The sequence below is a fragment of the Salmo salar genome, chromosome ssa04 (assembly GCF_905237065.1).
Source record: "Salmo salar chromosome ssa04, Ssal_v3.1, whole genome shotgun sequence".
NCBI classification, from domain to species: Eukaryota; Metazoa; Chordata; class Actinopteri; order Salmoniformes; family Salmonidae; genus Salmo; species Salmo salar.
In genome coordinates, this window is record NC_059445.1 from 78,497,768 (window position 1) to 78,522,411 (window position 24,644).

The 24,644-nt window shown below is 43.5% G+C and overlaps 1 protein-coding gene and 1 non-coding gene across 3 annotated transcripts in view; both read right to left on the reverse strand.

Moving 5' to 3' along the window:
* epn4 (Clathrin interactor 1) overlaps positions 1-24,644 on the reverse strand; it is a 41,320-nt gene that overhangs the window by 9,571 nt on the left and 7,105 nt on the right. For both annotated transcript variants that reach the window (XM_014197987.2, NM_001173695.1), the window contains 6 exon segments: positions 12,093-12,197; positions 11,881-11,977; positions 9,337-9,445; positions 4,260-4,433; positions 3,357-3,537; positions 1,488-1,716 (listed from right to left, as the gene is read on the reverse strand). In XM_014197987.2, coding sequence (XP_014053462.1) covers positions 1,488-1,716; positions 3,357-3,537; positions 4,260-4,433; positions 9,337-9,445; positions 11,881-11,977; positions 12,093-12,197 — 895 coding nt within the window.
* trnaa-ugc (transfer RNA alanine (anticodon UGC)) lies at positions 5,820-5,893 on the reverse strand. The gene has a single exon. It is a non-coding gene; the product is annotated as a tRNA-Ala (tRNA).

The following is a 24,644-nucleotide window of genomic DNA, read 5'->3' on the forward strand; positions in this document are numbered from 1 at the left end:
GATACAGAGAGGACAGAGTGAGATACAGAGAGGACAGAGTGAGATACAGAGAGGACAGAGTGAGATACAGAGAGGACAGAGTGAGATACAGGGAGGACAGAGTGAGATACAGGGAGGTCAGAGTGAGATACAGAGAGGACAGAGTGAGATACAGAGAGGACAGAGTGAGATACAGAGAGGACAGAGTGAGATACAGAGCGGACAGAGTGAGAGACACAGGGAGGTCAGAGTGAGACACAGGGAGGACAGAGTGAGACACAGAGAGGACAGAGTGAGACACAGAGAGGACAGAGTGAGACACAGAGAGGACAGAGTGAGACACAGAGAGGACAGAGTGAGACACAGAGAGGACAGAGTGAGACACAGGGAGGACAGAGTGAGATACAGGGAGGACAGAGTGAGATACAGGGAGGACAGAGTGAGATACAGGGAGGACAGAGTGAGATACAGGGAGGACAGAGTGAGATACAGGGAGGACAGAGTGAGATACAGAGAGGACAGAGTGAGATACAGAGAGGACAGAGTGAGATACAGGGAGGACAGAGTGAGATACAGAGAGGACAGAGTGAGATACAGAGAGGACAGAGTGAGATACAGGGAGGACAGAGTGAGATACAGAGAGGACAGAGTGAGATACAGAGAGGACAGAGTGAGATACAGAGAGGACAGAGTGAGATACAGGGAGGACAGAGTGAGATACAGGGAGGACAGAGTGAGATACAGAGAGGACAGAGTGAGATACAGAGAGGACAGAGTGAGATACAGAGAGGACAGAGTGAGATACAGAGAGGACAGAGTGAGATACAGGGAGGACAGAGTGAGATACAGGGAGGTCAGAGTGAGATACAGAGAGGACAGAGTGAGATACAGAGAGGACAGAGTGAGATACAGAGAGGACAGAGTGAGATACAGAGCGGACAGAGTGAGAGACACAGGGAGGTCAGAGTGAGACACAGGGAGGACAGAGTGAGACACAGAGAGGACAGAGTGAGACACAGAGAGGACAGAGTGAGACACAGAGAGGACAGAGTGAGACACAGAGAGGACAGAGTGAGACACAGAGAGGACAGAGTGAGATACAGAGAGGACAGAGTGAGATACAGAGAGGACAGAGTGAGATACAGAGAGGACAGAGTGAGATACAGAGAGGACAGAGTGAGATACAGAGAGGACAGAGTGAGATACAGAGAGGACAGAGTGAGATACAGAGAGGACAGAGTGAGATACAGGGAGGACAGAGTGAGATACAGGGAGGACAGAGTGAGATACAGAGAGGACAGAGTGAGATACAGAGAGGACAGAGTGAGATAGAGAGGACAGAGTGAGATACAGAGAGGACAGAGTGAGATACAGAGAGGACAGAGTGAGATACAGAGAGGACAGAGTGAGATACAGAGAGGACAGAGTGAGATACAGGGAGGTCAGGGGTCAGAGTGAGACACCGGGAGATCAGGGGTCAGAGTGAGACACCGGGAGATCAGGGGTACCTTTACGTTGTCTGCGTCCAGCCTGCCCCTGTCCCCTGTGTAGTGTGCAGCGGCCCCCAGGTCCATGGTTTTGGAGCGGACGCCGCCCCGTTTGCGTGTGGTGGTGGTCTCCGTTGCATGGCTGATCTGGATGCTCGTGGTCGTAACTGTCTCAACCTCGTCTCTGAACTCCGACAGCTTCCCTGACCCCGGCCGGCCGTTCCGTGATACCCTGTCCTCCTCGTTTTCACTGGGGGGAGAACACACACAAACACAAAAGAAATGCTCTATCATTTACAGCAACGACCTGGGGAATAGTTACAGGGGAGAGGAGGGGGATGAATGAGCCAATTGTAAGCTGGGGATATTTAGGTGGCTGTGATGGTATGAGAGACAGCTTGGGAATTTAGCCAGGACACCGGGGTTAACACCCCTACTCTTACGATAAGTGCCATGGGATCTTTAATGACCTCAGAGAGTCAGGACACCCGTTTAACATCCCATCCGAAAGACAGCACCCTGCACAGGGCAATGTCCCCAATCACTGCCCTGGGGAATTGGGAGATTTTATAGACCAGAGGAAAGAGTGCCACCTACTGGCCCTCCAACACCACTTCCAGCAGCATCTGGTCTCCCATCCAGGGACTGACCAGGACCAACCCTGCTTAGCTTCAGAAGCAAGCCAGCAGTGGGATGCAGGGTGGTATGCTGCTGGGAAATTGACTTAAGTATTGACTTAAGCCAGTGTTTCCCAAACTTGGTCCCGGGGACCCCAGGGGGTCCACGTTTAGTTTTTTTGTGCGAGCACTACTCAGCTGATTCAGACAATCAAAGCCTGATGAGTTGATCATTTGAATCAGCTGTGTAGTTTTCGGGGCAAAAACCAAAATGTGCTGTTGTCCAGGAACGGGTTTGGCCTTTTGCACTTAAATACACTCAGAAATACCTGATTCTGTCGGGCGAGTCATCCCTCTCTTCAATACCTGATTCTGTCGGGCGAGTCATCCCTCTCTTCAATACACTCAGAAATACCTGATTCTGTCGGGCGAGTCATCCCTCTCTTCAATACACTCAGAAATACCTGATTCTGTCGGGCGAGTCATCCCTCTCTTCAATACCTGATTCTGTCGGGCGAGTCATCCCTCTCTTCAATACACTCAGGAATACCTGATTCTGTCGGGCGAGTCATCCCTCTCTTCAATACACTCAGGAATACCTGATTCTGTCGGGCGAGTCATCCCTCTCTTCAATACACTCAGAAATACCTGATTCTGTCGGGCGAGTCATCCCTCTCTTCAAAACCTGATTCTGTCGGGCGAGTCATCTCTCTCTTCAATACACTCAGAAATACCTGATTCTGTCGGGCGAGTCATCCCTCTCTTCAATACACTCAGGAATACCTGATTCTGTCGGGCGAGTCATCCCTCTCTTCAATACACTCAGGAATACCTGATTCTGTCGGGCGAGTCATCCCTCTCTTCAATACACTCAGGAATACCTGATTCTGTCGGGCGAGTCATCCCTCTCTTCAATACACTCAGAAATACCTGATTCTGTCGGGCGAGTCATCCCTCTCTTCAATACACTCAGGAATACCTGATTCTGTCGGGCGAGTCATCCCTCTCTTCAATACACTCAGGAATACCTGATTCTGTCGGGCGAGTCATCCCTCTCTTCAATACACTCAGGAATACCTGATTCTGTCGGGCGAGTCATCCCTCTCTTCAATACACTCAGGAATACCTGATTCTGTCGGGCGAGTCATCCCTCTCTTCAATACACTCAGAAATACCTGATTCTGTCGGGCGAGTCATCCCTCTCTTCAATACACTCAGGAATACCTGATTCTGTCGGGCGAGTCATCCCTCTCTTCAATACACTCAGGAATACCTGATTCTGTCGGGCGAGTCATCCCTCTCATTCTTGCGGAACTTGTTGATGGTGTCGTCGATGGTGCTGCCGATCTTGTCGCTGATTTCTCCCAGCTTCTCACTGAAGGGGAAGGCTCCTTTGCTCTTGTCCCAGTCCTCATCCCACTTCCCCTTGGGCTCGGAGTCAAACATTTCCCCCGCTGAGGGGTGGAGAGGGGCAGAGAGGGGGAAACAGGGTTTACGGGTTTACTCTGAAAAATCAAGTGTGGTTTGGTACCATTAACGTGTTTTGTAGCTATGCTGAGTGAGCCTCACTTCACTAACATAATGAGAGCTGTTGTGGGAATGCACTGCATCTATCTGGAATGCCAATTAAGATGTGCAACAGATAATTGGTTATTCTGCATTGAAAATGGATGGGCCCATTGCCAACACAAGCACTCCACAGCTACAGTATGTCTGCTGAAACAGAGCGAGCATCTCTATGTGAATGTCTCCATCGCAGTGCTATTTTCATCCTGTGCGACAAAAATAATTCCCCCTGCCACATCATTAATTGACAAATGGGAACTCTGGTTTGACTAATGAAGTGGGAAATCACAGCAGCAAATCAAAGATATCAGGAATCAAAGGCGCATGAAAATAAAGCCTTTCAATCAGTTGTCTCCAACCGAATCCTAATGAAATGGCAAGGGACTCGCCCTTGATTAGATATGGGAATAGCAGATCAGAAAGCAGCGAATCAAAAACAGATCTGTTCTGTTACATAGTGAGGTGTTGAGGTTTCTCTCATACAAACATGATCAGAAATCTCACTGATGAAGATCTGAGAAGACATGATTTGTGAGAGCATGGAAATGAGAGCCGTACCACATTCTCTTACACAGATAATGTGCTCTCCCTCCCGTGTGGAGACACTTACAGCTGCTCTTGTTGAACCCTCCTCCAGTGCTGTCTGAGGACACGCCGATATACTTGTCCTTGTTTTTCTTGGCCTTCTTCCTCTCCTCCCGGAGCCGGTCGTCATCCTGAACAAACTCCACCATCTCCTTCACCTTCTGACGCACGTTGATGCCCTGGTCCTTCCCATTCTCATCTGGCGATGGGAGGGGGAACACAACACGATTGGACACTTTAATACACTGGCATTCACCAAATTAAAAAAGTGTGGAAATCATTTCACTTTTGGCTTCCCACATTACGCCATGGTCGGGGATCATTTGAATTGAAAACTGACAATAGAATCAACATCATCCATAAACCTGACCTCTCATTCGCCATAGTGACAGGGATAAGCAGTTAAAGGGGAAGTCAACACTGAAGCAAATCAAGTGAAGTTTGTTTTGGTTGAGAGAAAGAGAATGAGAACGAGAAAGAGCGTGAGAGAATGAGAGAGCGAGAGAGAGCAAGAGAGAAAAAGAACAGAACAGTGCATTGCAGCTCCAGGCCAAAGCAGCTTTGGATGAGGGTCTGGTAGAGCTTGGGACCAGGCCTTTATGGACCTTCTTCAGGAGGAGGAACACAGGCACCATTGTTTTACTGCCACAACAGGCCTGTCTTGGAGACAGTATTTATCTCAGTGGGGACTTTATGTAACAGAGCCTAGTGAGTGCTCATGCCATGCACCAAATGCTAATTCTTGAGAGTGAAGCATGAAAAAAGACTAACATAGCCCTACAGTAAATCTGTTAGCCCCTTACTCAAATATTTAAGGATTACTCCCTTTTTTACATTTTCTCCTAAAATGACATACCCAAATCTAACTGCCTGTAGCTCAGGACCTGAAGCAAGGATATGCATATTCTTGGTGCCATTTGAAAGGAAACACTTGATAGTTTATGGAAATGTAAAGGAATGTAGTAGAATATAACACAATAGATCTGGTAAAAGTTAATACAAAGAAAAAAACCAACCGTTCTTTTGTATTTTTGTTGTACCATCACCTTTGAAATGCAAGAGAATGTCCATAATGTATTATTCCAGCCCAGGTACAATTTAGAGTTTGGCCACTAGATGGCATCAGTGTATGTGCAAAGTTATAGACTGATTCAATGAACCATTGTATTTCTGTTCAAAATGTTGTATCAAGACAGCCCAAATGTGCCTAATTTGTTTATTAATAACTTTTCATGTTCAAAATTGTGCACTCTCCTCAAACAATAGCATGGTATTCTTTCACTGTAATAGCTACTGTAAATTGGACAGTGCAGTTAGATTAACAAGAATTTAAGCTTTCTGCCAATATCAGATATGTCTATGTCCTGGGAAATTTTCTTGTTACTTATAACCTCCTAATGCTAATCGCATTAGCCTACGTTAGCTCAACCGTCCCGTGGAAGGGACACCGATCCCGAAGTTAAATGCCATTATCCTAAATTAATTTGCATGTAACATTTTAAATGGTATTGGATTACATATAATATAAAACCCAATGCTTGAAACACAGAGGCAGAGTTGTGAATTCCTCGAATCCAGAGTGACTTGTCTGCAGTGGGAATCGAACCCACAACCCTGGCGTTGCAAGCACCATGCTCTACCAACTGAGCCACACGGGACCACTGATATACAAACTGTACTTCTAAAGAGGGAGAATCCACATTTCTGTCTACCTATCCTAAAGGGACAGTTCAATCAATCAAATTTATTTTTAAAGCCCTTTTTACATTAGCCGATGTCACAAAGTGCTGTACAGAAACCCTGCCTAAAACCCCAAACAGCAAGCAACGCAGAAGCACGGTGGCTAGGAAAAACTCCCTAGAAAGGCCGAAACCTAGAGAGAAACCTAGAGGAACCAGGCAATGAGGGGTGGCCAGTCCTCTTCTGGCTGTGCCAGGTGGAGATAACAGAACATGGCCAAGATGTTCAAATGTTCATAAATGACCAGCAGGGTCAGATAATAATAATCACAGTGGTTGTCGAGGGTGCAACAGGTCAGCACCTCAGGAGTAAATGTCAGTTGGCTTTTCATAGCCGATCATTCCGAGTTAGAGACAGCAGGTGCAGTAGAGCGAGAGAGTCCAAAACAGCAGGTCCGGGACAAGGTAGCACGTCCGGTGAACAGGCCAGGGTTCCATAGCAACTACTTGGAGTAGTTGTTCCCCTTGCTCTACATGGGTAACGCTGCTTCGAGGGTGGCTGTTGTCGATGTGTTCCTGGTTCGAGCCCAGGTAGGAGCGAGGAGAGGGACGGAAGCGATAATGTTACACTGGCAATACTAAAGTGCCTATAAGAACATCCAATAGTCAAAGGTATATGAAATACAAATCGTATAGAGAGAAATAGTCCTATAATTCCTATAATAACTACAACCTAAAACTTCTTACCTGGGAATATTGAAGACTCATGTTAAAAGGAACCACCAGCTTTCATATGTTCTCATGTTCTGAGCAAGGAACTTAAACGTTAGCTTTTTTACATGGCACATATTGCACTTTTACTTTCTTCTCCAACACTTTGTTTTTGCATTATTTAAACCAAACTGAACATGTTTCATTATTTATTTGAGGCTAAATTGATTTTATTGATGTATTATATTAAGTTAAAATAAGTGTTCATTCAGTATTGTTGTAATTGACATTACAACCAAAAAAAGGTTTATATAAAAAATTGTACATAAAAAAAAAAATCTGCCAATTAAACGGTATCGGCCTTTTTTGGTCCTCCAATAATCGGTATCGGCGTCGAAAAATCATAATCGGTCGACCTCTACTGTCAGCCATCAACAATCAACCCAATCTTCGCCCGTTAATACGCCGACAGGCCAGGGGGAAAAAAACTTTGTTGACGTGTGGTTGGATTGGGCCATTTTCCACGGTAACAGTGCAGTAATTGGTCAAAATTACGAACCCGCTTTTGATTGGACCCTTTTATGCTCTAAAAGTGCGGGAATTGGTCGAAATTGAGAGCTCTCGCATAATATGCGCTGATTGGTTGATTTTGCATTGAATTATGCGATCCTGGAGGGACTGACTAAGGTCTAGGAGCACGAGGACAAATGCAGAGCCTTGGTCTGACGCCATTAAAATGTAAATTTACCACCTTTACGAGTGCAGTCTCAGTGCTATGATGGGGTCTAAAACCAGACTGAAGCGTTTCGTATACATTGTTTGTCTTCAGGAAGGCAGTGAGTTGCTGCGCAACAGCTTCTTCAAATTTTGTGATTCGATATAGGCCGATAGTTTTTAAAATATTTTCTGGGTCAAGGTTAGGCTTTTTCAAGAGATGCTTTATTACTGCCACTTTTAGTGAGTTTGGTAGAGATCCGGTGGATAGGGAGCTGTTTATTATGTTCAACATAGGAGGGCCAAGCACAGGAAGCAGCTCTTTCAGTAGTTTAGTTGGAATAGGATTCAGTATGCAGCTTGAAGGTTTAGAGGCCAAGACTATTTTCATCAATGTGTCAAGAGATATAGTATTACGAAAACTTGAGTGTCTCCCTTGATCCTAGGTCCTGGCAGTGTTGTGCAGACTCAGGACAACGGAGCTTTGGAGAAATACGCAGATTTAAAGAGTCTGTAATTTGCTTTCTAATGATCTTTACGTCAAAGAAGTTCATGAATGTATCACTGCTGAAGTGAAAGCCATCCTCTCTTGGGGAATGCTGTTTTTTAGTTAGCTTTACGACAATATCAAAAATAAATTTTGAATTGTTCTTATTATCCTCAATTAAGTTGGAAAAATAGGATGATGGAGCAGCAGTGAGGGCTCTTCCATACTGCACGGTACTGTCTTTCCAAGCTAGTCCGAAGACTTCCAGTTTGGTGTAGCGCCATTTCCGTTCCAGTTTTCTGGAAGCTTGCTTCATAGCTCTGGTATTTTCTGTATACCAGGGAGCTAGTTTCTTATGACAAATGTTTTTTGTTTTTAGGCGTGCAACTGCATCGAGGGTATTTACACAAGGTTCAATTTAGTTCCTCAGTTAGGTGGTTAACTGATTTTTGTAGTCTGACGTCCTTAGGTAGGTGGAGGGAGTCTGAAAGGGCATCTAGGAATCTTTGGGTTGTCCGAGAATTTATAGCACGGTTACCTGTCCATTTAATGTACGTAAACTTTATCTGACCTTTATCAGAGATTAGTGTGTCTCTATAGACAGGCTTGTCTGGCCTGTAGATCAGCCTAGACCCTTAACTGACATTACTAGGTGACTGGTCTGACCAAATGATGCACTTTGTCACTCCCTGGAATTCTGTACATAACAAGAAGATTCTCTGAGGGTCAGTGACTTGGAGTTGTAAAGCAAACTGGGGTATGTAGATCAGCTCTGAGGGTCAGTGACTTGGAGTTGTAAAGCAAACTGCGGTATGTAGATCAGCTCTGACATTCACAACATGTAGAACGTTCAACTGCAACACTAACTGGAACCAAAACGGTTGAAGCAACATGCGCCTCCAAAACAGCACTTCCCTGAGCATATTAAAAGTGATGGTGATGCGATCTCATTCCTCAGCTTTTTCAAAACTACCAAAAATAAGAGAGGAACCAAGTCATCCATGTTTGGAACATACATTTTCAGAGTTTCTCACATTCCTGTGATGCCATTTGGCTCCAAAGCATGTGTTGTTGTACCACTGAAAACAGATGCAGGCTCAGCCTAGCCACACAAAACATGTACAAAAACCATCTAAGGTTTTCACCTCTGTCATAGCAAATCACAAATGCATACAGTTGGTATCCAAGGAGGCACTCAAGTTGATCATTTACATACTCTTCATTTGTGCACATTACATATGTACATATATACCAGGCTGAAAACCAGAACATGACTTGCATCTGACTGACTCCTCAGTACTCCAGCTGTGGCCATGGAAACTTCCTCACTAATGAATACTCCTGGGTGTTCCATCTGAAACCAAGAGCCTCATCTCTGAGGACATCCTGATTGGTGTAAAAGAGAGGCGTGGGGATGGTTATGGAATGAATCAATACCTAGGGCTTAGGGTTCACACTGCTCTTGGTCTTTCAGTGCTGCTGTGTAGCGCCAGCCCCAAATGATTGCTTACCAACAAAATGGTAGTTTTCTAAGGAGCGAAGGTCGTAGATGTGTTCCCTCGCGCTGGTGACAACTCGCTCCGATCCGTTCCTGATGAGGTATGCCAATAGTAGTAAGGCCTGGAGGAGAGGAGCATCTGTTAGAGGCAACATGGCACTAGGCTTCCTCACCACAGGCAACATGGCACTAGGCTTCCTACAGTGAGGGGAAAAAAGTATTTGATCCCCTGCTGATTTTGTACGTTTGCCCACTGACAAAGAAATTATCAGTCTATAATTTTAATGGTAGGTTTATTTGAACAGTGAGAGACAGAATAACAAAAAAATCCAGAAAAACGCATGTCAAAAATGTTATAAATTGATTTGCATTTTAATGAAGGAAATAAGTATTTGACTCCTCTCAATCAGAAAGATTTCTGGCTCCCAAAGGGAGTGCTCCTAATCTCAGCTTGTTACCTGTATAAAAGACACCTGCCCACAGAAGCAATCAATCAATCAGATTCCAAACTCTCCACCATGGCCAAGACCAAAGAGCTCTCCAAGGATGTCAGGGACAAGATTGTAGACCTACACAAGGCTGGAATGGGCTACAAGACCATCGCCAAGCAGCTTGGTGAGAAGGTGACAACAGTTGGTGCGATTATTCGCAAATGGAAGAAACACAAAAGAACTGTCAATCTCCCTCTGCCTGGGGCTCCATGCAAGATCTCACCTTGTGGAGTTGCAATGATCATGAGAACGGTGAGGAATCAGCCCAGAACTACACGGGAGGATCTTGTCAATGATCTCAAGGCAGCTGGGACCATAGTCACCAAGAAAACAATTGGTAACACACTACGCCGTGAAGGACTGAAATCCTGCAGCGCCCGCAAGGTCCCCCTGCTCAAGAAAGCACATATACATGCCCGTCTGAAGTTTGCCAATGAACATCTGAATGATTCAGAGGACAACTGGGTGAAAGTGTTGTGGTCAGATGAGACCAAAATGGAGCTCTTTGGCATCAACTCAACTCGCCGTGTTTGGAGGAGAAGGAATGCTGCCTATGACCCCAAGAACACCGTCCCCACCGTCAAACATGGAGGTGGAAACATTATGCTTTGGGGGTGTTTTTCTGCTAAGGGGACAGGACAACTTCACCGCATCAAAGGGACGATGGACGAGGCCATGTACCGTCAAATCTTGGGTGAGAACCTCCTTCCCTCAGCCAGGGCATTGAAAATGGGTCGTGGATGGGTATTCCAGCATGACAATGACCCAAAACACACGGCCAAGGCAACAAAGGAGTGGCTCAAGAAGAAGCACATTAAGGTCCTGGAGTGGCCTAGCCAGTCTCCAGACCTTAATCCCATAGAAAATCTGTGGAGGGAGCTGAAGATTCGAGTTGCCAAACGTCAGCCTCGAAACCTTAATGACTTGGAGAAGATCTGCAAAGAGGAGTGGGACAAAATCCCTCCTGAGATGTGTGCAACGTCTGACCTCTGATTGCCAACAAGGGTTTTGCCACCAAATACTAAGTCATGTTTTGCAGAGGGGTCAAATACTTATTTCCCTCATTAAAAAGCAAATCAATTTATAACATTTTTGACATGTGTTTTTCTGGATTTTTTTGTTGTTATTCTGTCTCTCACTGTAAACCTACCATTAAAATTATAGACTGATCATTTCTTTGTCAGTGGGCAAACGTACAAAATCAGCAGGGGATCAAATACTTTTTTCCCCCACAGGCAACATGGCACTAGGCTTCCTCACCACAGGCAACATGGCACTAGGCTTCCACTCCACAGGCAACATGGCACTAGGCTTCCACTCCACAGGCAACATGGCACTAGGCTTCCTCACCACAGGCAACATGGCACTAGGCTTCCTCACCACAGGCAACATGGCACTAGGCTTCCACTCCACAGGCAACATGGCACTAGGCTTCCTCACCACAGGCAACATGGCACTAGGCTTCCACTCCACAGGCAACATGGCACTAGGCTTCCTCACCACAGGCAACATGGCACTAGGCTTCCTCACCACAGGCAACATGGCACTAGGCTTCCTCACCACAGGCAACATGGCACTAGGCTTCCACTCCACAGGCAACATGGCACTAGGCTTCCTCACCACAGGCAACATGGCACTAGGCTTCCACTCCACAGGCAACATGGCACTAGGCTTCCTCACCACAGGCAACATGGCACTAGGCTTCCACTCCACAGGCAACATGGCACTAGGCTTCCTCACCACAGGCAACATGGCACTAGGCTTCCTCACCACAGGCAACATGGCACTAGGCTTCCTCACCACAGGCAACATGGCACTAGGCTTCCACTCCACAGGCAACATGGCACTAGGCTTCCACTCCACAGGCAACATGGCACTAGGCTTCCTCACCACAGGCAACATGGCACTAGGCTTCCTCACCACAGGCAACATGGCACTAGGCTTCCACTCCACAGGCAACATGGCACTAGGCTTCCTCACCACAGGCAACATGGCACTAGGCTTCCACTCCACAGGCAACATGTTCGTATAAATGAAACATAAGCAGTGGAACAGAGACTCGGCACCTTGTAAACTCTTCTCCAGTTCTTCTTATTGTCCTTTAGCATTCTGGTCCACAGCATGTTCATGACCTCAGGGAACTGCTCGTACATGAAGGTGGATCTGAGAGGAAAATCAGAAATATGGATGGGATTAGGGAGTACTGGTAAAGCCACAACTGCTAGGCTAGTTATGCAAATGTGATAGGACTGAGCGTTGTGCTGTGGTTGTCCCTTACTTGGCGATCTCTCCCATGAGCTGTCCAGAGGGACCCCAGGGGTCATCGTTGGTGACCTCTCGCACCTTGGACTCGATCTCAGAGTAGTTCATCACCACGTTAGTGCTGCAAGAAACAGGAAACACACGACACCTTAGACTTACGTCAAGAATCATATTAATAAAACACACTGAATGACACTGGTGGGTAACCAATGTGAACTATGACCTCTATCACAGATGGATATTCTGCATGAGGCATGGCTTCCTGGTATTATACAGTGTGTTTTGAGTATTAGAGTGGTGGTGTTAGGATAGGTAGTGGTAAGGCTGGTCTTAACAGACCTCTGATTTAGCCTAGATGTCCAGCAAGGGCCTAGGCTAACTCCTCTGATCAGATTGAGCCTGTTCTGGGAGCAGGTTGCGAGGGCTCCTAAAGCTCAGTGTGGAGTCCACAGCCTAGAGTCTACACAACAATCAGCCATTTCACTCCTATCACCATCAGCAGACCTGCCAGGAAACAGAGCAGACCTGCCAGGAAACAGAGCAGACCTGCCAGGAAACAGAGCAGACCTGCCAGGAAACAGAGCAGACCTGCCAGGAAACAGAACAGACCTGCCAGTCACAGAGCAGACCTGCCAGTCACAGAGCAGAGTGCCAGGAAACAGCTGGGCTCTACTCATCACCATCAGCAGACCTGCCAGGAACCAGAGCAGACCTGCCAGGAACCAGAGCAGACCTGCCAGGAAACAGAGCAGACCTGCCAGGAAACAGAGCAGACCTGCCAGGAAACAGAGCAGACCTGCCAGTCACAGAGCAGAGTGCCAGGAAACAGCTGGGCTCTACTCATCACCATCAGCAGACCTGCCAGTTATAGAGCAGAGTGCCAGTCACAGAGCAGACCTGCCAGGAAACAGCTGGGCTCTACTCATCACCATCAGCAGACCTGCCAGTCACAGAGCAAAGTGCCAGGAAACAGCTGGGCTCTACTCAACTTTCTCCTCTCAACTGTCAGAAGGAGCCGCAAAGCGGGCGGCAACTACAGGATATCAAGACAGTCATTAAATTGACTGATGAGTAAAAAGATGAAGATCTATCCTGATTCGACAAGCAGCTTGAACGGATTATGACAACACAAAAGAGACTCAGCGGTGAAAGATTAACCAGCTGACAACAGAACTCTAATTCAAAAGAACGAGAAGAATGCATTTGAGAAAACAGAGGGAAAGAAAGACAAAGAAACATTAGAGCCGGGGCTAATGCAGCTGATCAGTGATAAACGTGAGGCAATGTTTTCAGGGACTCGGAGAGAACACCTATGGACCAGCCGTTCTAACCTCCCCTGTCACAGTTCAGCTGAGCCAGATAGGAAGGTGGGGGGGGGGCACCTGACAGATGTAACTAATGGAAGGTTAGAGTAATGGGAGACAGAACTGCTATGCTCTGAAATAAATTAGGTCAACATGGTAACATCAGCCAACATGTAGGCTGAAACAACATGGCAGATCAACTGCACAACAGTGAAAGGAATGAAAAGGCACAAAAAAAACCTCATGGTATGCATAAGCTAATAGCTCTGGTTTCCAGTCACATGTATTGAGATTCCCCACATGTAAAAAGCAGGATTAACAAGTCACATAATAAGTTGCATGGACTCTGTGTGCAATAAGAGTTAGTGGTTAACATGATTTCTAAATGACTAACTCATCTCCGTACCCCCACACATACAATTATCTGTGAGATCCCTCAGTCAAGTAGTGAATTTCAAGCACATATTCACTCTTCATATTTTCAAGCATGGTGGTGGCTGTATCATGTTATTGATATGCTTGTCATCGGCAAGGACTAGGGAGTTTTTCTGGATAAAAATAAATGGAATAGAGCTAAGCAGTAATCCTAGAGGAAAACCTGGTTCAGGTCTGCTTTCCAACAGACACTAGGAGACAAATGTACCTTTCAGCAGGACAGTAACCTAAAACACTATGCCAAATCTTCACTGGACTTGCTTACCATGACGACATTGAATGTTCCCGAGTGGCCTAGTTACAGTTTTGACTTAAAATCGGCTTGAAAATCTGTCAACACTTGAAAACGGCTGTCCAGCATTGATCAAACAACCAACTTGACAGCGCTTGAAGACTTTAAAAAAGAATAATATGCAAATATTATACAATCCAGTTGTGCAAAGCTCTTAGAGACTTACCCAGAAAGACTTACAGCTGTAATCACTGCCAAAGGTGATTCTAACATGTATTGCCTCAGAGGGTTGAATACATACAGTGACATCAGAAAGTATTTATACCCCTTATTCCACATTTTGTTATGTTACAGACTGAATTCAACATTTTTCCTCCAAACATGATGGTCATTATGGCCAAACAGTTCTATTTTTGTTTCATCAGACCAGAGGACATTTCTCCAAAAAGTACAATCTTTGTCCCCATGTGCAGTTGCAAAACGTAGTCTGGCTTTTTTATGGCGGTTTTGGAGCATTGGCTTCTTCCTTGTTGAGCGGCCTTTCAGGTTATGTCGATACAGGACTCGTTTTACTGTGGATATGGATACTTTTGTACCCGTTTCCTCCAGCATCTTCACAAGGTCCTTTGCTGTTGTTCTGGGATTGATTTGCACTTTTCGCACCAAAGTACGTTCATCTCTAGGAGACAGAACGTGTCTCCTTCCTGAGTGGAATGACGGCTGCGTGGTCCCATGGTGTTTATACTTGTGTACTATTGTTTGTACAGATGAACGTGGTACCTTCATGTGTTTGGAAATTGCTCCCAAGGATGAACCAGACTTGTGGAGGTCTACAATTTTTTTTCTGAGGTCTTGGCTGATTTATTTTCATTTCCCCATGATGTCAAGCAAAGAGGCACTGAGTTTGAAGGTAGGCCTTGAAATACATCCACAGGTACACCTCCAATTGACTCAAATTATGTAAATTAGTCTATCAGAAGCTTCTTAAGCCATTACATCATTTTCTGGAATTTTCCAAGCTGTTTAAAGGCACAGTCAACTTAGTGTATGTAAACTTCTGACCCAGTGGAATTGTGATACAGTGAATGATAAGTGAAATAATCTGTCTGTAAATAAATGTTGGGAAAATTACTTGTGTCATGCACAAAGTAGATGTCCTAACCGACTTGGTTAAACTATAGTTTGTTAACAAGAAATTTGTGGAGTGGTTGAAAAATGAGTTTTAATGACTCCAACCTAAGTGTATGTAAACTTCTGACTTCAACTGTAAGTCTCTAAGAGCATTCCACACTTGTGCACAAGCGTTTTGCCCCATTATTCTTTTAAAAATTATTCAAGCTCTGTCAAGTTGGTTGTTGATCTTTGCTATACAACCATTTTCAGGTCTTCCCATAGATTTCAAGTATATTTAAGTCAAACCTGTAACTCGGCCACTCAGGAACATATACGGTCTTCTTGGAAACAAACTACAGTGTAGATTTGGCATTGTGTTTTAGGTTATTGTCCTGCTGAAATGTGAATTAATCTCCCAGTGTCTGGTGGAAAGCAGACAACCAGGTTTTCCTCTAGGAACCAGCCCGCACTACGTACCTCCTTGACCGTCCAAATAAAATATAGATACAAGCTGCGACAGAAAGAAACATCAATCTCAGTTAAAGCATCCGAGCGAGCGAAACAGCGCCCCCTATCCGTCTCAGTATGTATAGACCATGTATCTGATGCTGTCTGGACAGCGCCCCCTATCTGTCTCAGTATGTGTAGACCATGTATCTGATGCTGTCTGGACAGCGAAACAGCGCCCCCTATCCGTCTCAGTATGTATAGACCATGTATCTGATGCTGTCTGGACAGCGAAACAGCGCCCCTTACCCGTCTCAGTATGTATAGACCATGTATCTGATGCTGTCTGGACAGCGAAACAGCGCCCCCTATCCGTCTCAGTATGTATAGACCATGTATCTGATGCTGTCTGGACAGCGAAACAGCGCCCCCTATCCATCTCAGTATGTATAGACCATGTATCTGATGCTGTCTGGACAGCGAAATAGCGCCCCCTATCCGTCTCAGTATGTATAGACCATGTATCTGACGCTGTCTGGACAGCGAAACAGCGCCCCCTATCCGTCTCAGTATGTATAGACCATGTATCTGACGCTGTCTGGACAGCGAAACAGCGCCCCCTATCCGTCTCAGTATGTATAGACCATGTATCTGACGCTGTCTGGACAGCGAAACAGCGCCCCCTATCCGTCTATAGACCATGTATAGATCTGATCGAGTTGTGACTGTCAAATGAAAAGCATCTAAAATGTGTGTCTAGTATTATTATTATTATTATTGGGGTTCCCGTGTGGCGCAGCGGTCTAAGATACTGCATCTCAGTGCAAGAGGCGTCACTACAGTCCCTGATTCGGGATCAAGGCTGTATCACATCCGGCCGTGATTGGGAGTCCCATAGGGCGGCGCACAATTGGTCAAGCGTCGTCCGGGTTTGGCCGGGGTAGCCCATCATTGTAAATAAGAATTTGTTCTTAACTGACTTGCTTAGTTAAATAAAAGTTTACATTTAAAAAAAATAAAGTCTAATTATTTAAAATTTGCATGAAGAAGAAGGGGAGTGTGGCGAAGATATGGTGCGTCCATTTGGCAATGTCTGATTGTCTTAACTCACGGTGTACACCACTCATTGATTCTTCGCCTCACACAAGTCAACAAAAAATGTCAAACATTTAACAGTCAGTTTTTTAAAGTTTTTTTTTTTTAAAACAACCATTAGGAATGATAGTTCCTCAGTATTTGAAAAATCGTTCCAACACTCCCGGCCTCGATAATCAACAAGCCTCGGTGTGAAAGAGCAAAATATCATGATCTGATGATTTCATATATAGAGTGGAAACGTCATTAAAAAAACATTACGTCCCGAACTCACTGGTGCAGGAACCAGGAACAGGCTAGTTGATACGTTACAAGTTCCCTAGCAACAGCTTCAGGACAGACCAAGTGACGACTGAATACAACGTTACAAGTTCCCTAGCAACAGCTTCAGGACAGACCAAGTGATGACTGAATACAAATGTTGCACTTCAATAGCTCAAGTCAAGACAGATAGAAAGGGGAGGCAGGCGGAGTAGAGAAATGAATGTGATTGAAAGAACCGTAAATTGTCATCAAGATATTTTCTACAGTTTTTATTTGTCAGCTTTAGGCCTATGTATTTTACTTACTTGACAATGGAAGTTAGGTCCACTGCCGCATCTGAGTTCTCTGCTCAAATTTCTTTAGCTGCCAATGGATGGCAGTGTATCAATGTTTCCATTGAATTTTTGAATTTTAACTTTTAGATTTTTATAATTTTACTTCAGATGATGATTAACCATGTGACAATGATTTTAAGAAACAAAAGCGCTATTATTGAAATTAAACTGTTTCACGAAAATGCGCATATAAAAATAATCATAACTGGCACGCAGATCGGTAGGAATGGTAGGATAAAATGTAAGCTTCACCAAACTTGAAACTCACAAGAATTCCTATGGTCTTTAAGCTACTATTACAGCAACTAAAAATAAAAAATGGTGAATGTGCTAGCACGTGCACACAGGAGGTGCCGTGAAAAAAAACATGCCCGCTATGGAAATCAAAGGCCTGTCCAACTGATTCGTTCTGGCGCCGGGTCTCTTAACGATTACAAGCATACCCATTACATGATGCAGCCACCACTACGCTAGAAAATATGGAGAGTGGTACTCAGTAATGTATTGGATTTGTCCCAAACATATCACTTTGTATTCAAGACAAGAAGTGAATGGCTTTGCTACATATTTTGCAGTACTACTTTAGTGTCTTGTTGCAAACAGGATGGATGTTTTGGAATATTTTTATTCTGTACAGGCTTCCTTTTCACTCTGTCAATTAGATTAGTATTGTGGAGAAACTACAACGTTGTTGATCCATCCGCAGTTCTTTCACAGCCATTAAACTCCAACTGGAATTATGTTTTTAGAAATGTATTACAAATGACAAGCTGAAATATCTTGAGCCAATAAGTATTCAACCCCTTTGTTATGGCAAGCCTAAATAAGTTCAGGAGTATAAAATGTGATTTGTGCAGTGACCAAAAAATATAAATTGAATCAGTTTTAAATTCAGGCTGTAACACAACATTTTGAAGAAGTCAAGGGGTGTGAATATTTTCTGAAGGCACTGTATCTAATCAAGACATATCCAGTGCATTTGGAAAGTATTCAGACACCTTCACCTTTTGTTAGGTTACAGCCTTATCCTAAAATTGATGCATTATTTTATTTGTCAATCTACACACAATAACCCATAACAACAAAGCGAGAAAAAAAACAGGTTATTAGAAAATTTAGCAAATGTATTACAAATACAAAACAGAAATAACTGAATTTAACAAAAAGTATTCAGACCCTTTGCTATGAGACTCAAAATTGAGCTCAGGTGCATCCTGTTTCCAATGATCATACTTGAGATGTTTCTACAACTTGATAGGAGTCCACCTGTGATAAACTCAATTGATTGGACATGATTTGGAAAGGCACACACCTGTCTATATAAGGTCCCACAGTTGATAGTGCATGTCAGAGCAAAAACCAAGCCATGAAGTCGTAGGAATTGTCCATAGAGCTCCGAGACAGGATCGTGTCGAGGCATGTTTTTCAGCAGCAGGGACTGGGAGACTAGTCAGGATCGAGGGAAAGATGAACAGAGCAAAGTACTGAGAGATCCTTGATGAAAACCTGCTCTACAGCGCTCTGGACATCAGACTGAGGAGAAGGTACACATTCCAACAGGACAACAACCCTAAGTACACAGCCAATATAACGCACGAGTGGTTTCGGGACAAGTCTCTGAATGTCCTTGAGTGGCCCAGCCAGAGCCCAGACTTGAACATCTCTGGAGAGACCTGAAAATAGTTGTGCATTGACGCTCCTCATCCAACCTGACAGAGCTTGAGAGGATCTGCAGAGAAGAATGGGAGAAACTCCCCAAATACAGGTGTGACAAGCTTGTAGCATCATACCCAAGAAGACAAGAGGCTTCCCTATGTAGCTACAGTGCATTCGCTAACTATTCAGACCCCTCCACTGTGTTCTTGGGGACCTTCAATGCTGCAGACATTTTTTGGTACCCTTCCCCAGATTGTGCCCTCAACACAATCCTGTCTCGGAGCTCTATGGACAATTCCTTCGACCTCATGGCTTGGTTTTTGCTCTGACATGCACTGTCAACTGTGGGACCTTATATAGACACTTTGACAAGAGTATCTTGTTTAGACCGTTGGGATTATTATTATTTTTTTAAATCACCAGGAATTCAGTAAAAAAAAAAAAAAGACATTTAGGAAATCTTTTCAAGTATTCCCGCAAAAAAATTAAATAACAAAATAGATGATCGTGTCAATATAATCAAGTTATGAAATTATTGTATTTGAAAAGACCCTCTTTTTGTGGTCAATTTGCAGTGTACAAAGTATAATTCCGTTCCGACCCCCCTCTGACAAAAATCGCCCCGAGGCTGAATCTAGTTGCCTACCCCTGCTCTAGAGACTATCCCTTCCCCTGCAGCTGCCAGCACTTTTACCAATCATCCCTAATGTCATTTGGACAGAAAACTCAGACACTTCCTCCACTCTCACTAAATCCCACAGACCCACCCGCACAGGGAAGGAGCAGGTTGACAGGAGAGCCAGGCAGCTCTGGAAGCCATTACCACAGTGGGCCATGGATGATGTAGCGTTAAGTGTGAGAGGAACAGAAAAGGTGGTTAGGTCTGAAAGCTTGAACACCTGTTCTCACTGGGAAGGAAATGCAGCTCCTTCTACTACTTAAGTCTATAATGTATCAGATTAGTTCACTTTCACTCCGCCGCCAATTTCTTCCACATGTTGTTGATGACAAAAAAATATGATACAATTCTATGGCTCTAGAGTGCTAACAAGAGGGAGGGAGATTGACTGAATTCCTGACCCTAATATTGGGCTAGCCAGGAAATCAAACACACAAACCTACATGGAAAAGCATATTTACAACAGCCCCCCCCCCATTGAACCTATTCACACTCAGTCTATTTGCATATATTTGTTTGCACACCATAGCCTAACGGCTGGAGTAGTTCGTTTTCAGCCAGAATGCAGTGCACCAGATCTAAAGGATCCTAAAAAATCTAATAAAAAACAGGTCAGAGATAGTCTAGAGTAGTGGAGTTGACCCTGTGTGACCACTGGTCTGATTAGTCCACAGATGGCTGCTGGCTTTAGCCTGGGCATCACCACAGACAGGTGGTCAGATCCTTAGGAGGTCAAGGGTCAAGTGCTCAGTGACAGAGGGCCAGATGGAAGGACAATGGAACAGAGCTGGGGAAATAAAACGGCACCAGAGACTGATGAATGAGCCAATGATATCAAGTCTGAGGAAAACAGCCAACTGATTACACATAGCCTACACAGAGATCAACAAATGGCAACAACTCAAAACAGGTTTGTTCCAAACAGGATACTTCGTTAGATCTATGAAGCATGCGTGTTTCATGGTGGATAGATTAACATAAAACAGAGAACGAAACTATACATTCAGTGCAGATCTGGGATAACTCTAGTTTTAACTACGCTTTGTGGAAAGTAACTATTTCCGGGGGAATAGTTACTTTGGAGAGGAATACAACTATTTAAATACAGATCCAAAAAAATGACAACTTTAAAAAATATATTTGAATACAGATCTCAGGAAGTGACTACTTTTCTGAAACTATTAGATTGGCTGCCTTCAACTAGGCCTAATGGAGGGCTGTATCTGGAACTGCATGTTGAAGACAGAAATAGAATGAATAGAACACACAATCTCCTATAGTATTCCAATCTGACGGTCACATTTGATCTACACAATACATTTCTATCTGAACATGTAAACGTCCATTCTCCTGAATGTCTATTGGCCCAGGTATACATAATCAAAATCAATTTACCCATTTTATGTTGTATAAATAAGTTGCGATGATCCACTACTGTATGACTCTTTCAACATTCCAATGAAAAAGTTGAAAGCTGCAAATACATTTTTAGAAGACCTGAAAATACTGCAGAGTAATTCAAAGCTGTTTGCAAACAGCAAGTTGGATGCTTAGCAAAAACAACTTTGATCCCCTTTGTCCATCTGAGGGTAAGTGCTCTCATTTAAAAACACACAATCTTTAAATGGTGTAGTATAATAAAACTGTAGTTACTTTAGGATCAACATTTTATTAGCATGTTGTCACATAATATTTAGTTAATTGTATTTGAATTGCATAGCAATAAGCTGAGTTTTTTTTTGAACTACTCTACACAAGAGGTATAGTGACCGTTCCTTATACCACTTATGTAATAGCTCCATTATTATGCAATTATAAAGCAATTTGCAAAGTTCTATGTAACAAAGGGTAACACTACACATTAAGGTTACATTTGTAAAGGGTTTATAAAGAGGCTATAATTACATGAAATGTTATTTCATCATTTGTAAATGCCTTATAAAGCATTAATAAACAGTTATATCCCATTGGTCTACAAAGTGCAATAACTGGTCAGTGTTTGTCAAACAGTGAGCCAGAATTTACCTCCAGTTATTAACAATTTATAAATGCACTTACAAATGCTTTTAAGATGAACCCTTATGTATCATCATGCATCCATATTTTCAATAGTTGCACTGTTGAACAAATAATTATCTTCACACTTTTGTGTGTGATGCATCGTTGCTCTGTCACAGGAACACAAGACCGTTGGTTTTCGTGTCTTGACACACGTTTGAAACCCTGATGCCCTTGCCAAATTTACATCTAGGTCATTAATCAATAAATCATCATTACCCCCTTAAAAAGTGACAGACCTATAACCATTTATAATTGAGTTATCAACATTTAACTGCTAAAAAATGTTTTTACTTTAAAAACAAAAGTGAAATACAAGATACTTTATTGCCACGCCAACCAAGGTCGGTGGCATGTGTATACGGTACAGCATGGGGCAGCTCCTACATGACTAATATACACATATACCCCAACCTCACAAACATTCAAAACTGAACCAGCAGCTGTTGTTTAACCCTGTACTTTTTCAGTTGTCTCAGAAAGCACACAGTCTCTGCTTGATGAATGTGGTTGGAGTTGATGTCTCATTTCAGTGAGTCGCTGATGTAAGTACCGAGGAATTTGAACGAGTCTGTCAGGGTTATTGGTTGGTCAGTGATTATGAGCCACTTCACGGCGATACTGTGTTTCATTAGCTACCACACTTGTGGTTAACACACTAGTTAGTTAGCTAGCTAGCTAGTAAGTTCGTCTTAAAATTGGAACCACTTATGTTAGTTTGCTGACAAAGGATGGTGGCTAGCTTACCAGCAACCCATCTAGAGAGAGACTGTACCAGAGTTCAAAGGTTAGATAACTAGCTAGCTAGCATTCTAATCCCAAAAAGCTAAACAAATTGCAAGAAAACTGTCATGTTGATGTTAGCTAGCTAGCTAGCAGCTAATGTTTGCTAGCTAGCTAACCAGCAAACATGATCTAGTTAGCTATATCATGCCAAAGATTATCTTGTGTTAAATTGTAGAGCAAAATGTCTATATTCAAAAATAAATGTTAGATTTGACCTAATACTAGCTTGCTAACGTTTCTTAGCTAGTGAGGTAGGACAGATGTGCTAGCTGAGCAGAGAACTAAATCATACAGCAGAATTTCTGTATTCAAAAGTGAAACAAATTGCATAGAGAATCTCTCTCCTCTGTCAACATTTTTATCTTGTGAACGTTTCTTTCGCGCAATCTTTGTCTGGCCTTTGCACACTTCTCATAGCCAGGTCCATCATGATTCTTCACAACGCACCATCACATGTCATTGTCTACTCTTCATTCTGTTCCAGGTAGTATTTATTTCAAGCGGGTTTAACAGATGGGCAGATCTTACAATGTCGGGAATTTTTCAGAAACCATTTAACCACACCAATAATATAGCTTGAGATGAAGCCTTCATTCCTGGAATAAAAAGTGTACCAATGCATGATCATGGGTTTCAAATTTGGGGCAAGATGCATCATGGGAGTTGACTATAGGTCTGAAAACCAATAATTTCTGTTCCTGGGACAGAGCAACGATGCACCACACCCAGAAGTGAGAAAATAACTATAGTTTAACTGTGCAACCATTGACAATGCGGTTGCATGATGATACAAAAGGGTTCAATATTACACCGTTTGTTATAACCAATTTAGTAATGTTTTACAATGCATTTACAAATGCTTAAATAACCGTAATAATGTAATTACAAACCCTTCACAAATGGAACCCTATTGTAAAGCGTTACCGAAGTGGTAGTAGTGTCACTCTTGTCTCACTCATTATGAAAATATATGCGTCTACTCTAGTGTTGAGGTGATTCCATGGTCTTTTCTCAATTAGATTTCTTCACCTCCTGCCGTACTCCCTCGCCTCCTTTTATAAAGGTCAAAGATAATTGAGGAGAGATGAGGAAGAGAGTGAATGTGGATTAAAATGACTATTAATCAAACTTTATTAGTCAAACGACGTTTACAGGGGTGGACGGACCCCACACATTTAAAAAAAAAAATTGTTTTTGTAAAGTGACCATAACTAATTAGGGCCCACCCCATTTGGTCGATTGTTTGTTTTTTTGTTGAGTAGTTGCAAAAACACACACACACACACACACACACACACACACACACACACACATACATACATACACATGTTTTATGGCACGTCTTGATTGACGCCTGTCTCAGTGGACTAATCCAAAACAACTACAATGTTTGTTTGGTTCCCGTAATTTCTGTTAATGCATTCAATATATTATTAGTCTTTTACAGTTCTCATTGTAGGAGTGGACACGTTGTTTGTGGAGCGCACAACCTAGGCTACACTTGTGAGAAACAAGTTTTGGTTTATTTCATTCCATTTACAAGTAGTCAATTTATTAATTGTGTTTTGTTTGGAGCGCTCCTGTCAATGTTGAGTAAGGATGCGCACCTGATTACACATAGAAGTAGGCCTAGGCTACATGGCCTGCGAGCAAATGTAGGCTTATAAATGTGCCCATTTGGGGATCTCATAGTATTTCTGATTGTCTTAACTAATGAGCTGTGGAGCTTCTCAAAGTAATTGTCTCTTCACCTCAAACAGGAAGTAAACAAAAGTATTTTTTTTAATATCTATTGAGAATGACAATAGTTCCTCAATGTATCCTATTTAAAAAAATATTTCCAGCTCTCTCCCTTTCCATAACCACTGAGTGAAAGGGGGGGAAATGGTCATGCTCTGATACAGTGAAAACGTCATAAATAGGCCTACCTGATAACTTCCTATCCCTTGCGCCAATACCCTGCACCTGTGTCTGTCCGGAGCTCACTGGCTCAGGAAACTCAGGGTGCATAATATTTTATTAAACGTTGCAAGTTTGGACCCCCCAACCAGTCAGTATCAGGTGGACCCCCATTTGCCTCATGCAGTGCTACACATCTCATTTGCATAGTTGATCAGGCTGTTGCTTGTGGAATGTTCTCCCACTCCTCATGGGCTGTGGGTGA